Below are 21,506 nucleotides of genomic sequence, written 5' to 3'. Positions count from 1 at the left end.
CTTATAGTATATAGTTGATCCGGTAGTCTGCACGATAAAACTAAACAAACGCATCTGTGAATAGCCAATTGAAACTATATGATACCACTCAAGCAAGATAAATCATAACGGAAAACACATGTATATATTGTATTATATTGTTTTATAATCCGGAGAGATTTCAAGATATGCTGTTAATACAATGTTTAAAAAGTTGTTACTGCTCAATTGACACTCATTCAATTCATTTGACCAAAGTATTTTTGGCTGAAAGAAAACATATCAAAATAAAAGGGTCATTTATAAGGTTTCAATAATTGTTATATGTAAGTTTCATTTGAATCCACCATCAAACTAATATAATTTTTCATTTTATAAACTTATTCAAAATATTTGAATTACGACCTTTTTAGGTACGCTACAATATTTTCGAATTGCTAGTGTGATAAACTTACAATTGGCAATTTCTTTGTCTGACGTTGATATGAAATTAAGAGTCGCATTCATAAAAAATAATCGAAAACACAGTATTAATAGATGTGATGAAATGATAAACCATACAATTAAGAATTATGCCATTAGAGAAAGAGTGGTCTTCCTAAATAGCCCTGAAAAGTTTTGAACTTAGGCATTAAGTACATATAGATGTACTTAATTAACAAACACCACACCACATGACGATATTTGGACACATGACAAACGAATAATACATTACATGTTAGCACTATACGGTTCTTGAAACAGTAATTTATAAAGAAAGAAATGCAAACATTTCCCTTGTTCAGTGTCTCCAAAACCTTGAATCAACAAGACAATTCATACATGTAGGTATATGTCGAAACAAAGTACATTTGTATATGTTTACCAAGATCAGACAGTGATGGACTGCAAACAACCTTTATTGCAAATTGTTCCTTCTTTCACTACAATTCTAATTTATATGAAATATCGAACACTGAAAATTCAATTCTCATTCATCGATACCCTTACTTTAAGCTTCGTCCTCTTTCATGTTGAACCTGTTTCATATTATTCACTTATTGTCAGTTTTATAATTAAATAAATTTAAGTGAATAAATTTAACATTTTTTTTAATCTTTGGACAGCACAAAGCCTTTATTGCAAATCGTTCTTTCTTTCATTACAATTCTAATTTGTATGAAGTATCTAACACTGAAAATTCAATTTTTATTCATCGATACCCTTACATCAGCCTCTTACAGGTAGAACCTGTTTCATATCATTCACAGTTTTATAATTATTTAACAACTGTAAATAAATTTATCTTTGATTTGTATATCATGTCGGAATTACTGCACATTTCAAATAAGACTGTATAAGTTCATTATACTTTATTGATGGATTTTTAAACCTGTTTACAGCTAGTTTTATCAAAGTGTTAAAAATGTAATGGTTAGGAGGTTACGATCAAATACATTGTCAATTTGAGTGCAGTCACAATTCGAAAAAGTTAATTCATTATAATCAATTAAAATAACCATGATGGATATACCGTATCCCATAATGTTAAAATCAGATCAAACGGAATTTATCATGATTTTGTTCCTAGTATCAGTTATTTTTGCTAACACTTTTTTTTACTGATTATGAGTCTTGTGATAATGACATCTTAAATTTATCCGGTAAAACTCCAATATATAAATTAAATAATAAACAAAATGAGTTTACAAAAAAGAGCATATTCAAATTAACCCAAAATATTATGATTCATATTTGATATTCACATTGCAAATCAATGCCGTAGGACATATGTTGTTATTTTTTTAATTTTTGGTGTGCCTTTTTAGGCGTAGTGATTTTCCTGACATTACCACATGTTCAGACTGTTGTCTTTTTGTTTGTTATGTGTTGCATAGTTGGATGCTGTTTATCATCTTCTCTGTTTTCTTTTGTATTTCACCAAAGAGGGTCTCACTTATTGTTCTGTATTAGGCAGAGAATACTTAGTATGGTATGGTAGAATGGTATACACACATATCTGTTATATGTGTGGTCACACTTATTGTTCTGTATTAGGCAAAGAATAGGATCTAACAACACTCCATTCTACTTTCTGTTCAGATAACATTTCTGATCAGGCAATCAGAATTAATTTATTTATTTGCCATTGTAATCCATCCATCCTTGATATAAGTTTACAGGAGTTTTGAAAAAATGAAGTGATAACCTTTTTTTAACATCAAGATCCTTTATAAAAGGACTTGCAAAATTTGGTTCGTTTATCAATTTGATATTCAATTTAATTGCAACTAAAGAAACAAATACATCATCAAGCCATATTCTTTTACAGAATGGAAATGCCAGTCGTAATGTTCGTATAACACCTATATGGGTTAAAACAGACCCTCCTGATATAAAAGGCGGAATGATATCATACGGATATTCTTCCATCGTTATATACCACTTCTCGGTTTTCTTTCGATTTGGTGTATCATTACATACTTTATGACCGAACAATGCATTTTTGGTAATATTTTTTGCTGTTGATATATATTTTTGTATATAAGGAATGTTCACAAAATAGTCATCATCAACAAAAAGTCCCCACTCAACTTGTACACAGTTTGATGAAACCCAATCAAACGCCATGTGTGTTTTGTAAATATTGTTCTTGTAAATATCAAGAAATGATCCCTGGATAACGTCATCATATTCATTGTGTTCCTCCTTAACCAATTCTGAAAACTTTTCAGAAAATCCTAATAGAAATACGATCTGTACACTTTCGTTTCGATTACTTCCCCATGTCTCTCGAATGGCTTTACGTTGAAGGAAGTTTCCTACATATGACTTGACCATAATAATTAACCTAGTTTTCAGCTTACAACTCTGACTGTATAAAGATCGATATTCACTATATATAGTATTTATATGTTTCGTATTCGTAGATCCCAATTCATTAATTTCCCTAACTATGTCGGTTAAGTTTGCTAAAGGGTAACTATTCTGGAATGGTTTGCATATACGGAAAACCTCAAAAACTAGCTTTGGCACTTTCATATTATGATTAAAGTATGCGAACAGTAACAGGGATATTATGATAGACCTGACACTTTTAAATGATCTTCTTCTGCAACTAACCATATTTATCCTTTGCTCGAAAATCTAGTAATGGTGTAATACCTGCAAAAAATGAAAAATGCCAATAGTAGAGGCGATTCATGTTTTAGAAAAACCCAACGAACAAACAGTGCTTTTTCTGTCTGCAAATGCTATATTTTTACATTTGATAATCTTTTCTGTATCCAGATCTGTATTTTTGAGAAAATCATACATTCTGTTTCTACTGAAATTAACCAAAAATCAAGAGCGATAATTTTTGCAAAGGTTCAATTTCAAATACAATATTTATATTCTAAATCTCAACCAGCATTTTTGATGGCATTACGGATAATAAGCAAACACTTAAATTTCTAACCCTTACTCGAAAATGATGTTTGATATATCCTGATGTGTTCAATTTTTAATTTAAATCAAACGCTACGCAGTGTGCAGCTTGATAGGCCTGTACATTTGTAATGCTATTTCGAAAAAGTATGTATATAGACATATCATTCAAATTCGATACAATTCCAGACGAAATTGTAGCAAATTTTGACTATGCCAATTTTTTTTACAAGAAACTATATCTGAACAAGAAATTAAGTGGTTTTGGTGTTTATATACATGAATGTATCACCTCCGTCTGATTGTTAGAAAGACCGCTACTTAAATCAGTGTCTCGTTAATATATTAGCTCAGTTAGACTGAATTCGATGATTTATATTACTTTCCATAGTACTATCAGTGCATTATCTCTGTTTTTTTTTCTTTTGGAAGTCGATGTCTGATATCAAGGCCTATATTTTGATATCGAATATACAATAACAAATATTTGACTGATGAGCACGATAAACTTTATAGCAATTAATATGATCTGTTAAAGTTCAATTACGCAAACGTGTAAATTATACATGAATGTCTTTTTTTCTTTTTTTTCTTTTTTTTTTTGCAAACCATTGTGCCGAATCTTCGGTGATATCCCTCAGCCTAGAAGTAAGACTTATCTGATCTGAATTTTGTATCATATTATTTTTTATTAATTTTTATTTTATTTTATTTTAATTATTTAAAATTGGTTCCATTTTAGTACATTTTCAATGAAAAGAGACAATAAGACCGAAGAGTCTAACGAGTGTTTCGTAAGTTTTACCCCGTTCACACCTGGGTTCGGCTCGAATTAATTTATCTGGATCATTTTTAGTAACGTGAACCTTACATTTGGGGGAATGCGGGGTAAAATTACCCCTTAAGTTTTGGTGGAATCAAGGTGAGGCGAACCAGAGATAATTAGTTCAGGTGCTGGTGTGAACGTAAATGTGAGGCAAAGCTGAAGTTGTTGCCAATGAGATGCGGAACATTTCATGACGTTATTTTAATGAATTTCTTGCGAGAAATCGCAGATTATTACTTTTTAATTTGGAAACCGTTTTAAAATATAAGCTGACGAAACAATATACACGTTCGGGCACATATAACATACCAATAAACAAATGTATGTAAGCGCATAATTTGCGTGACTAGCATAAATTCTTTTTAAATGTTTTTTTTTTATTTTTGGCAGAGGGAAAATGCTTAATCATGTCATACAACTCGACCTACATGCACCCTTAGGGTGAATTAAAACACTTTACGTCAAAATGTATGCATAAATATTATAATATAAATTTGGACCTTACCTAATTAACAAACAATATCAAACTAGACAGACGAGATATGTTTTATTCTAGAATGATATCTACAATGAATGATAAAGGTTTCAGTTGGTTGAATTTAAAACCGGTCACATAAGCAACAAGGCAATATCAATCCCCCCAAAAACGCTAAAAAGCAAATAGAACATTAAACAAAACAAGTTCTCAATACCAAAAAATATCCAAATAGGAAACCAAAGCCAGAACTGAGATGTTTTTCCCAATGCAATGCAAGGAATGAAACCTCAGTGTTTACGAGGTTTTATATTCTAATTACATAAATCAGGTCAGACTACTGGGCTAGTACATACGCTTTGGGACCTATGATCCAAACGCAATGACATTGGCTCAGTGATTGCTAAAATAAAAAAAAAAAAGATAACCTCCTTTTATTACTACAATCATGTTTTCATTTCTCAGTATGTTTTGTAATTAAATTAACTGTGTTACAGTATGTGTCATTGCCAAGAAACTGATAGGTCAAGATCTTTGAATGTAATTAATTAAGACCGGTTTCGTGTATCAAATTCATGTAAGATATAACCTATGATAATTTCTTTTTACTGAAATAATTCATAAAGCTAAATATATCATGAACTGTTTTACTTTTATTATTTGTTAAATAACCTCTTTCCTCAAGTTTTAACAAAAAGTATATCCGTAACAATAGCACTTATTTCAGTCAAAATTTATGCAATGTTTTCTCTTGAATTATTGTAGCGTCTTTCTTTTATTAGCTTAAGAAACGAGCAAATAAGATATAATGAACGTGCGTGTGTGCATACATACTGCATTTCGAGACGTAAATCCTCAACAGATGTTGTCCAAAGCAGACGCCAAAATTGATTCCGTAAAAAATCAATATTTACACAGACTAGCTTCAATTCAACATAACATTTTACATCATTTTTTAATTGAAATTTTAAATCAACTTCAAAGAATGTGCTCTATATATCTCCTTCCTTTAATATCCTTTATATACCGTCTATATCCAATATGACGCATGCTAAGCGTTTCAAGTTACACACTTTAGAAAAAAAAAACGGTAAAAAAAATCGTGTAATCTGCTATGCTTTCAACCATAAATCAATAATGCAGTCCATAACAGGAATAGTTATAAAATGTAAACAAGCCTTATACTAGATATCTTTCATTGCTCAACAAGAACTATCTGTAGGACAAGTGACATAAAACCACAAATGAATACATGACGAGGTATAAAAGGAACTCTAGTGTCGAATTTAAGAACAATTCATTTAAGTACCAGTCCATATTAAATGCCGACACTGCCTTTGTTAAAGTAATTCATGGTGAAGAAAATCACACCTAACAAACGATGATTTTTCAGTCTGTATAGGCTATAACATCCCTTCAGCACCTGCGTATGGAGTGTTCATATCACAACTTATACGTTATACCAGAGCTTGCCGAAACTACGCAGACCTTTTGTATCGAGCTAGAACTCCAACAAATAGACTTCAGGAACAGGGTTATGTTGCTACAAGATTGAAGTCATCACTAAAGAAGTGTTATGGTCGTCATCATGAACTCGTAGATTGTTATGGTGTATCCATATGCACCATGGAAACTGATTTATTCAACGGGTCATAGTTTTCCTTTCCTCTTTCGACTACCCCGGACTTGACTTTTTATGACCAACTCGGCATGTATTCCTAGAAAAACCGGAGGATGATTAGCCTACCGGTGCATCTGATCCATGCTTCTAGTTTTCAGTGGAGTCCGAGATGCTCATTTGCTTTTGTCACTTTGTATGTATTACTTTAGTTACTTTATGTTCTCTGTTGTGTATGTCTGTTTTCCATGTCTGGTCTTTGTACTTGGATTACATTCTTTTGATTACCGCTAGAATCTTAGTTCTCTTGATTACTCTTTAGTTATAGTTAGATTGAATTAGAACAGTGGTCATCGCTAATTTGTAACATAAAAAGCTAACACTTACGCTTTTAGCTTTAAATTTGTTAATGATTCTAGTAGGTAATAAAAAACTTACCGAACGGATAATATCCAGACAGAAGTCAAAATGCATAGTCACAAGGAAAGTTTGTATATCAGAATAAAAACAGGAAAGTTGGAAACCACATCAAGAGTCAAAGTGTATATATTTCGGCCATACAAAACAGTGTTTGAATACAATAGTTAAGAAAAATACTTGCGTCCTTGTGGTTGATAAATATTCCCATCCCCTTTTTGTATATAAACCAAGCAGCAGAAGAAACTCTTTGTACTTTCAAAATTATCAAATAATTAAATAAAATGAAACTATTGTATATATTTAATACAAAAATACCTCTCATTAGTATCTAAATTTAGAATTCGCCTATTTCGTACAAACATACCGCTCATTTGTATTGACATTTTTGTATACTGAACAATTGTTTCAAGGAATAAGCTTTATAAAGCAGTATTACAAATGAATGCATAGGGAGATCAAAAACCAAAAAATAAACTCTATACAAGACGTTGTCGATATATAAAAAAATAGTAAGCCAAAGCAAGCACTGAAATGTTCTACCAAGTGCAATACAAGGAATGAAACCTCAGTGTATAGGGGTTTTAAACTGTTATGCTATAAATTAAGTCAGGCTACTGGGCCCGTGAATATGTTTGGGGACTTATGCAGTGGTTTCTAAAATAATAATAAAAAAACTCCTTTTATTACTACAATTATTTTCATTTCTCATTTAGTTAGGACCAATTTCATGTATCAACATTATATTACTTATGTTTTTACTGTTTATTAATAATTTATACAACTAAATATATCAGTAACTGTTCTACTTTCATTATTTGTTATGCAATCACTTTATTATGATTTACAAAAAAGTAAATCAGCAACAACTCTACTTATTTCAGGTAAAGTTTATACAATGTTTTCTCTTGACTCTTGTAGAATCTTTCTTTCATTATAGCTTTTATCCGGGTAGGTAAGATATAAAGAACGTGCGTGTGTGCACACATACTGCATGTTCAAGACGTAACTCGTAAACAGAAATTGTCCATAGCAGATGTGAGATGAAGCAAAAGTTGCTAAAATGATTTCGCAAAAACAAAAATCAATATTGACACAGAATAGCTTTAATTAGATATAAAATTTTACATCATTTTTGTTTAAATTGAAATATAAAAACCAACTTCAAAGAATGTGTTCTATATATATGTCAGTCCTATTCTTAGTCCTTAATGTACCTATTTCCAATTTGACCAATGCTGGGCGTACATTTTTGAATTTGTATCTGCTAAGCTTAAGACCATAAATCAATAATGTGTACCATGGCAGAAAAAGATAAACAGTTGTAAAATGACAAAAGTCCAAATCTTTGTCCAAGATTTTCGGATGGGTGAACTTATGTTTAGTATAGTAAGATTAAATTATGACATTGGTCAATACCTTTACATTTCACCCCTTCCTTGACAATTGATCATAATTGTGTCAAGACATATGGATTTCTCCTTTTGATCCATAGTAAATCTATTGGGTTTATTCCTATTTTGATTAATAAACGACTAAACAAATATGCATTTTAAAGTATCCATTATTTCTGAATTATATTCCGGAAAAATTAACAAGAAAAAAACCCACTAAATTTTAATGTGAGTCACATGAGTCTTATATCGCACACAAAATTGTGTCAGCGCTTTTACTTATTGCTACATATAACACTGAACCCAGCCTCTATATGCAAATAAGTACTGTAAAATGGATTTGTATTGAGAAGTGATCATGCCCCGCAAACTTTTATTTTCAAAATCATGTAAAGATCCAACAGAGCCTATAAACTGGTGGAGTGGTATGTATTCAATCACAAAGCGATCACAGGTCTGCTGAGGTAATTGTCCCAGTTCTACATAAGTAAAAAGTTTGTAATATGTCTCATTGTTTTTGTTGCTTTGATCCAATCTTGTTTGTTGTATAATTTGTAAGTTCTCGCCTTTTCAAGCTGTATGGAAATACTTCTTATTTATGAGGTTGACATGTTACATTATTAAAAGTGGGTCGGATTTAGGAATGAGAAAAAATGGTGAAAACAATTTCCAAATGTGTTCTTAAATATAGACAACACAAATAAATGATCCTTAAAACACTAAGCTATAAAATTCTCTCAATATGGTATTTCACATTTCTGCTTGGATATTACTCATAAACCAAAATTTATACATTTCTATGACGACGAAATACATTGGAAGAACGTACTTGAAGCTGTTTACCTATTATTGCTATTATATGACAATACATTTTTTGATTAGCAAGATACACGATGCTAACACTAAAGAAATATTCCTAAAATATACAAAACAATATTTTTTACACATGAGTTCGGGTCAAGCCATTTCTTGGATTTTGTATTTCAACCATCTTTGATATAAGCTTTATAGAGTTTAAGAAAACTGATTTGATAATTTATTTTTCACACCAGGATCACGTATAGTAGGACTAACGAGATTCAGTTCGTTTATTAAATCGATATTCAACTGTATTGCCACTATATATAAATCCAGTTTCAATAACGTTTCTTAATATGTAGGTCAAGTTTTCTAAAGGGTATTTCGGAATGGTCGGCCTTTATCGAAAAAGTCAAGAAATCTCTTTGTTATTTTGATAATAAATGTGAGTTAATAATAGCAACCCAATTTAAAACACTTTCTTTTTTTTTGGTATTTCTGAGGCTAATATCAAATTGAATCTTTTATCATTTATTAGAAAACAGTACATATTCAAATGCATATTGGAAGAAAAACTGCCTTACATTGTTGGTGTAAATTCGACATTACTATCGCATTGAACATTTTATTGCCAAGAGAAATAATGTTTTGCATAAATTTGAGGAGATATGGGCCCCTATTAGAAATATTTCGAATATTTGATAACTATAAATGTGTTTATTAGACTTTAAAATACAAGACAGTATATTTCGTCTTCTTTTTTTCAAATAATAACTTGAAATGTATGTATCATGGAATGATTGTCTCTTGGGCATGAGAAGGTGTGAGAAAGTGAGGGTGAGTAAGAATAATAACTGCAGTTTTTCAAATGAATATAGTATAGTGAAGAATATATACATGTATACAAAATCCCATTACACTCTAGTCAGGTAGTGATGTCGGGGGATGTTGTAAAATACTGGCTATATTCAAAAAGAAATAAAATAATATTAATAAATTGAATGCTCAACTAACTGCTTGTCAATATCTCAATTTTGCATTTGAAATGTAATTCTTTGGAAAGTCTAATGCACATTGAATGCATGTTTATTCATGAACGGTTATTAGACGCTACATAATTTTTACCCGCATTTTCATTTAATTTAAATTGCTAACAATTTTCAATTTGATTTAAAGTCTTTGTAAATTTATTAGTATGGCGTCTCCGACGAACTACTTTTGTACACGAAATTACATTGATTTTTTTCATAAAATATTAAAACATACCTTGAAATGAATATCCATTTCAAAATCCGGAATACTCGTTAATCATTAGATGAGGCTTTTGGTTATTTTGGTGGGTGTTAAATGTGGCAATTTGGAAGTAAAAAAGAATGCAAGAAATTGAGCGTTCCTAATTTTGGCGATGTTAAGTGATACACCTTGCCTTGATGCCAGAGTAATATTATGTCGAATTTCTTTTGGCGTTTTAGACAGACTGCTAAAATACACCAAAAACTAACACCCTGCAAAATTTTCCCTCTATACGGTATTTTAATCATTTTTTTCTATCTATTACTTTATTTTAGATTTTGATATTTCATGTATATTTCCTTTCATATTTGTATCATATATATTCAAATGCCGGTGTTTTAAGTGTCTTTGAAACAGGAAAATGAGATATGAAATACTAAATTCAAAATCTGAACATCATTGCTGACCTGACATTTTTTCGGAACAGTAGTAGAGGACATCAGTGATGAAAGCATCAAATACAGGTTCATGTCAGAATAAGATGTGCTAAAGAAAACGGTAATATCCCTTGAAAATTAAACATTATAACAATTCCAGTAGGATGATTTTTTCAGTATAAAAATAAAGTTGTTGTGTTTTTGAATGAGTGGTATTCAAAACAGTATTTTCTTGAACAGGCAATAGAATTGACCACAGGGATATAATAAAATAAAATTAATAAAATAAATTTATAAATCATTGCTGAATATTGTTACCTTATATCAATCAACAAGGCAAAGTGGCTCGATATTAAAGAAGACCTACTAAATGCGTTTTATCTTAGAATTATATGGATGTATAAAAAAGGAGATGTAGTATGGTTATAAATGAGACAGCAGAAGCCAAGCAAGAACAATTTAAACCTTACCGGTCACCACATGGTCTTCGGTGGGGGACAAAGCAAGCTGTAAAAGGCCCGGTATAATTGAAATGAAACTACTATAAAATACGAAAATCGACGTAATCTATAGAAGAAAAAACGAATAAACATAAACATTAAAAAACAACAACAACCACTGAACTACAGGTTCCTGGCTTGGAACAGGAACACAAAGTATGGGGCGGAGTTACACATGTTTGTGATTGTTCAACCCTTCCTTAACTTGGGACAGTGGTGGGAAAATACAACAGTAAAACGATTTAAAAATATGCACCTAATAATGAGTATTTCTGTCAATAATACAGATTAGTACCCAATCATATTTGCTAATAAATATTTCCACTAGAAGAAAAGCTACAAAAACTATTGATCTAAAAATAGTATTTCTTCACAGACATATTGATTTTACACATCAGACGATGGAAGTTTAGCGAAGAGTATGTCATTACTTGTTAAAGAGTAATGAAGGGAACCAATGTTATAGCGGTAATCAAAAGAATGTAATCATGGGACAAAGACCCGACATGGAAAACAGACATACACAACAAAGAACATAAAGTAACTAAAATCATACATACAAAGTAACAAAAGCAAATGAACAACTCGGACTCCACTAAAAACTGGGAGCATGGACCAGGTGCACCGGTAGGGTAAGTGTCCTCGGCTTTTCTAGAAACACCCGCCGAGTTGCTCATAAAAAGTCAAGTCCGGGGTAGACAAACGAGGAAAGGAAAATTATGACCCGTTGAATAAATCAGTTTTCATGGTGCAGATGGATACACCATAACGATCCACGAGTTCATGATGACGACCATAAAACGTCTGTAGTGATGACTTCAATCTTGTAGCAACATAACCCTGTTCCAGAAGCTTATTTGTTCTAATGCGATAGAAAAAATCTGCGTAGTTTCGGCAAGCTCTGGCATAACGTATAAGTTGTGATATGAACACTCAATACGCAGGTGCTGAAGTGATGTTGCCACAGATGAAAGGAAAGTTGACAATTTTAAATGAAAAGTCATCACGTTTGTCGTAAAGTTTGGTCTATAGTTTTCCTTTACCATCGATTTCTAAGTGTAGGTCAAGATATGAGGCTGACTTCACAGTGTCTGTAGTATCTTTTATCTCAAGTTCTTTTGGGTAGATGCGATGTATCAAATCCCCGAAATTAGGACTGTTTAAAGATAATACGTCATCTATATAGCGGAAACTGAGATTGAAGGATCTAGCCAAACGATATTCTTTCTTTCTGATCAGATCAGCTGTAAAGTCAGCCTCACAATGGTAAAGGAATAGGTCAGAAAGTAAAGGAGCACAATTTGTGCCCTTTGGAATGCCAAAATTCCAGCATTTTGTAAATATCTTCCTCTGTATATTTGAAAGATGATTTGGAATTTATTATTACAAAGTATTAAGAATCTCTACCAAGAACTATATATTTGTATCTAGGTGTACCATCTTTTTTGGAAAAACAACGATGTATAATGTTTTTAAGTCGGAATTTTAAGTGAGTATGGGGAATAGAAGTATACAGTGTTGAAAAAACAATAGGTTTTAATGCTATTATATTCAGATAATAGTCTTGAACTAATTGTTTCCAAAAGATCTTTCGAATTTTTCAGGATCCACATTGAATTAATACCACTACGGGAGTAACAAGTGTTGTGGTAGGACTGCAGACCCTCTTTGACAGTTGTGAGTATAGAAGTTAAAGTTTTGAGAGAGGTTTGGTGGTACATTTTGCAGATTCAATTATGAAACATTGTTTGTATGGATTCTTGTGGAGTTTATGAATCCAGTAAATAGATGGTAAATCACAATCATCGTCCTTGGTAGAGAAATCAAAGGAGGATAGCACAGATTTATGGTGTTCCACAATCTCTTCTTTGGAGAGTGTGGTAGTAGTATAAGTCTTATCACTGCTATTATTTTCTACGTCTACCTCTGATAATAAACATTGGATGTAAAACGTTTTGCAGACAAAAACAATGTTGTTTTTGGCTTTGTCTGCTGGTACGACAACATATTTGTCATGTATAGTAGACAGTGTTGCTACACCGGGGTCTTTAAAAACTGATGTAGCCTTGGCACTCATTGACCTCCTTAAAACTTTCATTCGTTTCAAAATTAAAGACCTTACGGCCTTTAACCACTCTGACAGAAAATCAATGTCTTCTTGTTCTCGTTTTATCCATTTTCTTGCATAGTCCTCGACGGCATCCATGAGAACTTTAAAGTTATAATTCCAATTTATTGAGCGTGGTTGACGGTACTTGGAACCTTTAGAAAGGATATTTCGCAGAGATTCGTTTTCGATGATGGTTAAATCTCCCGTTACGACGTAACCAGAAGGACCACATTTGAATGGAGAGGTTTTGCAAGAACAGTCAGGTGGTTTAGCCTTGAAGTCTTCAATATCGAGCTTCTGCAATAAGCCTATTATAATTGAAGTAAGGGTCGGTTATAAGAATGTTGCATGTTTTGCAATTTTTGATACCACATTTTGATATGGTACAATGTGGTTCGTCATAGTTGTAGTTAAATATATCATTTGAAGTGATGGAATATGGTTTGCTAATTTTGAAATTTTTTAAGTGTAACTGTACCTGAAATAAACTACTTAAAAGAATCGAAGTAGGATTTAAAAATATCAATTTCTGAGGCTTTGGGGTGCTTTGATTTGTAATGTAGTAAAGAACATTCGAATTGTTGTTTTTTTTTTTAGACACATTGATTTAACATCTTTGAAGATGTAAGATAAGCTAAATGTATGTCGTCATTATCGAAGTGGTTATATATGAAAGCACTATATGCACCATATTTTTTAAAAGATGAATGACAAAAAATCTTAATCCGTCCAGAAAGTTTTAACAAAATTAAAAATTTCATCGGTATTGGCAGGCCGTTTGGAAAATGATTTAAAATTCTAGATTAACGATTTTATTGCAGTCTCGACTTGTATTGACCATAGGAAATGCACATGAACCTATCTAAAAGAGATTAAAATGTTTAACGTCTGAGGACATAACTGACAAATTAAATTGCTATGAGCATAATGAAAGAAAGAAAACTTACCTAATTCAGGTATTACATGTTTCCACAAACAATTTTACTAATTAGATGATTCGCCAGTTTGAGTAATTACCTCTTATATAAGTGATAATGTAACGCTGTACTAATGCTACATTTAAATTTTATTTTCATCCGTAAATGCTTGACTGATTATAAATAAATTACTGCTGTCGTTTTACAACCGTGAGCTACATATAACAAGGGACCGTATCAAAGTTGCAAAGAGAACATCTAGGAAACCAGAAAATTAATGATTTATTTACTTACGGGTAAATAAATAAATGTTAAGGTATAAATGTTTAAATAATGAAAAAGTAGTGTCCTTAAATTTATTTTTTATTGCCTAATAATTTGAAAAAGGGACTTCAATGCATCAAATTACTGAAAAATTGTCAGAGTACGCCTAAATGAATGATCAAACTTTAAAATTTGCTATTAAAATATACATTTTTAATGCAGGTTTATATACGTTTCTTCTCCCCTTCCTGGTTCCCCTAACTTCACAGTTATTTTTAGATAGACATGCACAAGTCACATGACCTACGCATGATGTCACGGATTTTTTTTAAGCTGAGGCAACTGGACCCCAAACAAATTGCTGTGAATTTCACTGTAATTTTAACTGGAATGTAGCTTTCCAAACTTTACATATATTGGGACTTCAATAGCCGTTGTTTTACTTTCATTATGTGAATCTATTCAGAGCATGTGTTACGGAAATCACGTAGCATTTTTTCTAACCCACGAACGATACCTCCGAAGGCAAGCAACAGGGGTCGCAATGTGCATCGTAATTTACCGTATACTTTTTCATTACCAGAAAATTGGACTGCTGATCAGCTTAAAACTGAACTTGGAATAAGTTTTCCTGGGAACGCGCGCCGATCCCACTTGATTTCATTGTATAAGCATATGGTCATACACGGGAGGTAACTGTAACAGCTGAAAAGCCAGATATTGGAATGGCTTAAACTATACCTGTGAGGACGTCAGATGGAACAGATGAGGTTATCATGGCCGAAATGGAACTTCCGGTAGTGCATGAAAAGAATCATACTATAAACAATGAACTTCTCAATGCAATTCGAGAATTGTCAGCCAACGTCAACGCATTAAAGAAGGACATGAACTCTGTTACGAATGACATTCAAAGGTTAAAAGGCACCAGAGACACGTGTCAACGGCTGCAGGAAGCCCAGACCTGGCGGTGACCACAGGGCTAAGCCTAAGGACGAACATGACTATACAGCTCTGGGGTTCCCGAATAACTCCAAGAAGACACAACACTTAGCAGAGCATATTTAAATCTTAACTGTACAGGCAAATCAAATCTTACCAACACTAATTACTCTGAAGAAAGACAATGAACGTCCCAAACCCAGGCTAAATAAACAATTGTCCATAGCAGAATTTGTTAACGCTTTCGGGATATACAAGGACATTAATGTGTGAGGTTTTCCCATATAGACGTGCTGAACTTGATCTTTATGAAAGAGACATTATAGAAATGACAAGCCGGTATGTTGGTAATGGCTTTTGTGAGTACAATAAGCTTTTTAGTGCTAGTGCTGCAGTCCACCTCAAATATCATAGATTGCCAGTAGATTGGTCTGTCAGAAATAACACATTATTATGTATATATTTGCATATGAAGCCAATCATTTGTTTAAATTGTCAGAGTGTTAACCATTCAGTGGCTTTTGTCCTAACAATGTTAGGAATTCTAATGTTTCTATGATTTCAGCCAATTTATAGAGATTCCAACAGAGTTCTGAATAACAATAGCAGTGTTCTAGGTTTTTTTCCATAAATTGAGGTTTCCTCGGGAAAAATCCATATAAAATCAACTTTCCCACAGGCAATGACTGCTTTCCTAACAAAAAATCCTTACAGCATATTAAATTTTCAACTTGCCACGGGAAAGTGTAATTAAGTACCAACTTTCCTGACCCAAATTTCACATGACCCGGTAACGGGAAATAGGAATCCTAGAACTCTGATAATAGGCATACCGTTGCTTATGGGAGACTTAGGATTACTCATGGTGGTTTAGAAATTTGCAATAACTTCAATGCAGAGAAATGATGTACCCGACCAAGATGTAACAATTTATATGTATGTGATATATTTAACAGAGCAGAACACGGGAAATCACAATGTCTCCATTCAAAAAACTTGATAGCCCCAACTGCCATTCAAACCTTAGGCACAAAAAGTCCAGTGTCTACTGCTTTAAATATTGACAATTTTCAAAAAAACTATTATGCAAACATCGAGATAGGGAATTTGTGTAAAACTTAGTGATAGGTCTGAAATATGGCTTTGATACTGGTGTTATCAGCCAGAAGTCAACCGGATATCATTTCAAAATATATTCAGTCTGAATTAGACGAGGTTTCATCTGTGGTCTATTTATTAATATACCTTACGACTTATACCGCATTACTCCAATAGGCAACGTCGAAGGGAAATATTTCAAAATAAATAAATAAATAAATAAATAAAATAAAGATAACCCTAAAAAAATGTGGGAAAGGTAGTTGCTACGCAAAACCGATATTTCATTTCTGATGCATTCAAATTAGTGCCAATAGCAGAACATTTATGGCCATTTCACGATATTCATTGGGTGGATATATATTACTTTTATTCTAGATTAGTCTTTGGTAGTCGGTCAAGCCCGATAATATTTGACCAAATATCTCTTGCAATATGCTAGATAGCTGAGAATGTATTCAATGTGAATAACATTTTACATTTGTTAGATGACTTCCTTACAATTAACCCACCAAATTACGAAGCTGATAGAACTATGTCAATATTAACTTTGTTATTCAGGTAGTTGAACATTCCAATTGCACCCCATAAGACTGTTAGATCGACTCATTGTTTGGAATATTTAGGTGTAATATTAGATACGGAATATATGGAAGCTCGGTTACCCAAGGAAAATCGAAAGAATTTGTGAAATCATAGAGAAATTTCTGACATTAAAATCGTGTACAAAGAGGCAATTACTCAGTTTTTTTGGTCATCTCAATTTTGCATGCAGAGTAATTTATCCTGGACGTTCATTTATTTCATATCTAATTAAGCTTTTCACAACTAAAAAAACTGCATCACCACGTTTACCTTACAAAAGAATGTAGAGTGGATATACAAATTTGGCTAAATTCCTATCTGGATGGAATGGCGTTTCTTTCTAAATTATAATCTTACTCTAGCATCTGATTTGCATTTATTCACTGATGCTACAGACTGCACTTTTGGGGGTATTTATGGTACCATGTGGTTTCAAGGGAGGTTTCCTTTCTAGATTTTGCACAACAAAGATACTTCTATGGCATTATTTGAGTTATATCCCATTGCTATGGCTATGGCTATAGCCTTGTGGGGTAGTACAATGTACTTGGGCTAGGCATAGAACTGTGTTTCATTGTGAAAACATGTCTACAGTAGGGATTATAAACAAAGACTCCAAGGTTTCGAAAGCTAGCACCATGGTCAGATCAATTTCAAACACCTTGTATTCAGCAGAAAGATTTAATGATACATGTATGAAGGAACGGTTATTGAACACTTCTATTAGTCCAAATACCGTAACAGCTTATAAGACTGGTTTTGAACATTTCTGCCAATTTGTCACCTTGTATGGTATGGCTAACCACCAAGGAGACCCGCCTACTATAGACGAAGATTTCTTTATTAACTCTAGCTTTAAAGATAGGACTAAAATGTCGAAGACTGATCCTTTCAAAAAGGGTGTAAATATTCATATTTTGAATCTAAAAGTATCAATCCTGTACCATGTATGAAACATTTCATTGAACGTAGGAAGAAACAAGTGTAGTTAGTTCATCAGCTCTTTCTATAGACTGTAAAGGAGCACCATTGAGTAGAAACAAGTTTATTGTTTTCTTAGACATGCATTATCTTCATTAGATATTGATAATTTCAAATACAGTATAGCGGCAGCTACTACTACAACAGCTGCAGGAATCGAAAATCATTTGATTCCAACTTTAGGTCGATGGTCATCAAACTGTTAAACTAGGTACATTAGGACTTCAGTAGATACAAGTATACATGCACGAATCCAATGAATATTTCCATCCGATGTTTATTGTTGACTATAGTGGTTTACAGCACCCACATTTAAATGTACAATTCATATTAACAGTGGAGCAATCTTCTTGGGGGGCAGTCGTTATACTCATTTTGGCGTTTTCAATTCCATTTTTCTGGAATTATAATCCTTAATTCAGATTGGACAAATGCTTTTATGTTTATAATCTGCTGGGCTCTTCCATGTTATTTTTTACTTCATTAAAGTTTTTTTTTCAATGGTTAGATATCAGTTGTGGCATCTGCTGGGCTCCCCCCAAGATATCTAGTTCACACCTTCCAAACGTCAGTAGGTGTGCCTGCCGGGCTCCCCATGTACTAAGATAAGGTTGTAGGCGTGTCTGCCGGCTCCCCCAGACACTAAGATTCAGGATGTAGGCGTGCCTGCCGGGCTCCCCAGACACGACACGACACTAAGATTTAGGATGTAGGTGTGCCTGCTGGGCTCCCCCAGGTACTAAGATTAGATAAAATTTATATAGTATCTGCCGGGATCCCCCCAGATACTATGTACTTTTGTGTTCTTTCATTTTTTAGCCCACATGTATTTTCATTTTTTACATCTTTCATGTATCTTCTGGGCTCCACCCAGATGCTGATTTCTAAAAGAAGTTTGTTTCCTACGAGTAGCCCCCAGATTGCCAAATTATGTTTTATGTTTTTTATTATGGAATATTGTGTTTATGTAAATATTTTGTACTGATGTTTTACTTACTTTAGTGTAATTATTTAAAAAAAATATTAACTTCATGTGTTTGCGTTTACAAAGATGTTATAGATTTTGACTATATACACTGACCAACTGTTAACTTGTATGATACGAATGTACATTAAGGCAAGATGTACGCATACATGTATTTACTACATGTAGTTTTTTTACATTCCATGAAACTTACACAGAGGTGTTGTCAGCAAAATGATGGAAAGATGTGACAGAAGTTTGATATGTGTTGAACTTGCATAAATGGGCATCTTAGGGAGTGCTAAGTATGAATTTGGCTTCTCAGTATGATAAAATGCATACAGATGTACAGAATAATTGTTTGTTTGTTTGTTTGTTGGGGTTTAACATCCGAGCAGCAATATTTTAGCTATATTCAGACAATGAACATGAAATGGATAATAAAATGAACATGAAATGAAAAAAGAGGATGGGTCACAAGGATAATAGGGTCGACAAATTTTGATTGCCACTGGAAAAGGGGGATGGGTAAGGTCGGGCAATTTAGCCTCCTGTGGCGGAGCCCTATGGTTCCTACTCCTATCGAATACCACAGCAGGGTTCTTTAACGTGCGAGGAACGTGGCATCTTTCCCAACACGGTGCACCACTATGGTTTGCGGTCAGGTTTTCCGTATTATAGCCTGACAACCCCAGCATGCAACACGCCAAGGGTACCCCATTCCACCACCTGGGGCACACATCTCAGTTGCCCTGTAGGCAGAGCGCCTAGCCTCCGGCTAGGTTTCTGAGCACTATTTAGTCGCCTTATACGACAAGCTTAGCGCTGCTTCAGGCCTATTCTTTTAACACCCGGACCTGCACGGGGCTACAGAATAATTGAATGCGTTTTCATGGTCAAGAGTGCATTTGGGAAGGTGTTTATCATGTTCTTGAGAGTATATAAAACAAAATGGAAATAAAACAATAAAAAGTAAAAATAAAGTTCTACTTTTAATTTATTGAATAGTAACAATACTCGGACTACTACTATGGAAACAACGCGAATGACATTATATAAGCTATTTTTCAATTTGAATGAAACTTGCCCTGTACCTGTATGTAAGCATATAATGAGCACATTATTTTCAGAGACATGTTTAAGGAAATGATGCGGATATCCTTGTTTTCATTTAATTAGTGCCAAATAGAGTGTAAGTATGTGCACCGGTTAAAAAATTATTGACAGTTAAAAAATCAGATTTGAAGGGTAAATAGATACAGCAAGGTGTTTTGATTCAGATTCCTTGTATGTAATTCTAGTTTTTTTCATGAACATCAGCAAAAGATCTTGTGCAAAGAATTTCCCCCACATTCTTTGCTTTAGTGAATGACCTGTTTTACCTCTTGGATAACGGCTAGATAAACACTGTTCAGTACCGATGAAAAATAGTTCACAGCAAAATTGTGCTCCCCTGTACACAAAAAATTGTGCTATTATTATTTTGGATCTTGTCACTCTGTTGTTATGATAGTGAAAAATGATCGGGGAATATTACTTAACTAAATATGGTTAGAAAAAAGGGGTTGTTGTACCAGTTGATTCTTGTAAGTTAAATAAAAAAAACACATTTAAAAAAACAAAAATGTATGCTTTCTTTATTTAAATTGTAAAATTATTTTCATTGCATAGTGGGTAAAAACAGCATTTCATTCACGGTATATTTACATGAACAGTAATCAAATTTCATAACGATACAATCTTGACAGTAGTCATAAAGAATAATCTAAAAGGAAAGTCCGTATATAAAACGGCAAAAACCGGTAAGTTGAAAACCATCACAATGGTCGTGACTCGATACAGGCATATCAAAAGGTAAGGTGGGTTTAACTTGGATCTTTATGGTGTATTCATCAGCACCATGAAAACTGATTTATTCAAAGGGTCATAGTTTGTCTACCCCGGACTTGACTTTTTATGAGCAACTCGGCGGGTGTTTCTAGAAAAGCAGAGGACGGACGCTTACCCTACCGGTGCACCTGGTCCATACTCCCAGTTTTTAGTGGAGTCCGAGTTGCTAATTTGCTTATGTTACTCTGTATGTATGATTTTAGTTACTTTACGTTCTTTGTTGTGTATGTCTGTTTTCCATGTCTGGTCTTTGTGCCTGGATTGCATTCTTTTGATTACCGCTATAACCTTGGTTCTCTTGATTACTCTTTTGTATCTTTGTGAGAAATTTTCTGATTGAAGGCAAAACTATAAAAATAATACAACATATTTAATTGTATAACTTTCCATCGGAAATAACAAAAAAATATTTCAACAGGAAAGTTTTGATATTTTTTTTATTTGTATGCTTTAAAAGAAGTAACAAAATCATTTAATTACTTATACCTTTAGTCAAATCAGAGTGTTAAAACTATGTATTAAAAATCTTTTTTCTACCAGTGAAACGTATGCATATAAAACGGGATATATTTATTCGATGCAATAATCGAAACCGAATCTTTACGTGTATAAAATGAATGCATATGTTTGTTTTCTTTTTTGTATGGATAATTTCATCAGAAATCTTTGT

General features: G+C 33.0%; 1 protein-coding gene across 5 annotated transcripts; it reads right to left on the bottom strand.

Annotated features, from left to right (window-relative positions):
* Positions 1–1,153: 1,153 nt before the first annotated feature.
* LOC148607622 (beta-1,4-mannosylglycolipid beta-1,3-N-acetylglucosaminyltransferase brn-like) lies at positions 1,154–14,281 on the bottom strand. Of its 5 annotated transcripts, none has more exons than XM_088546109.1 (2): positions 14,143–14,275; positions 1,154–3,123 (listed from the first exon to the last, which is right to left on the bottom strand). In XM_088546109.1, the coding sequence occupies exon 2, from the start codon at positions 3,082–3,084 to the stop codon at positions 2,098–2,100; it is 987 nt and encodes a 328-aa protein (XP_088402235.1). In that variant the 5' UTR covers positions 3,085–3,123; positions 14,143–14,275; the 3' UTR covers positions 1,154–2,097. The 5 variants fall into 5 exon arrangements, 3 of the variants coding, with proteins under 3 accessions (XP_088402235.1, XP_088402237.1, XP_088402236.1); XM_088546111.1 differs by lacking the exon at positions 14,143–14,275 and adding an exon at positions 11,056–12,005; XM_088546110.1 differs by lacking the exon at positions 14,143–14,275 and adding an exon at positions 5,523–6,063.
* Positions 14,282–21,506: the final 7,225 nt, after the last annotated feature.

Source organism: Perna viridis, chromosome 9, assembly GCF_037379345.1.
Source record: "Perna viridis isolate PV_CMFRI_1.1 ecotype Kerala chromosome 9, ASM3737934v1, whole genome shotgun sequence".
Classification (NCBI taxonomy): Eukaryota; Metazoa; Mollusca; class Bivalvia; order Mytilida; family Mytilidae; genus Perna; species Perna viridis.
The sequence above is the reverse complement of the archived record's forward strand: the minus strand, read 5'-3'. Positions and strand labels throughout refer to the sequence as shown.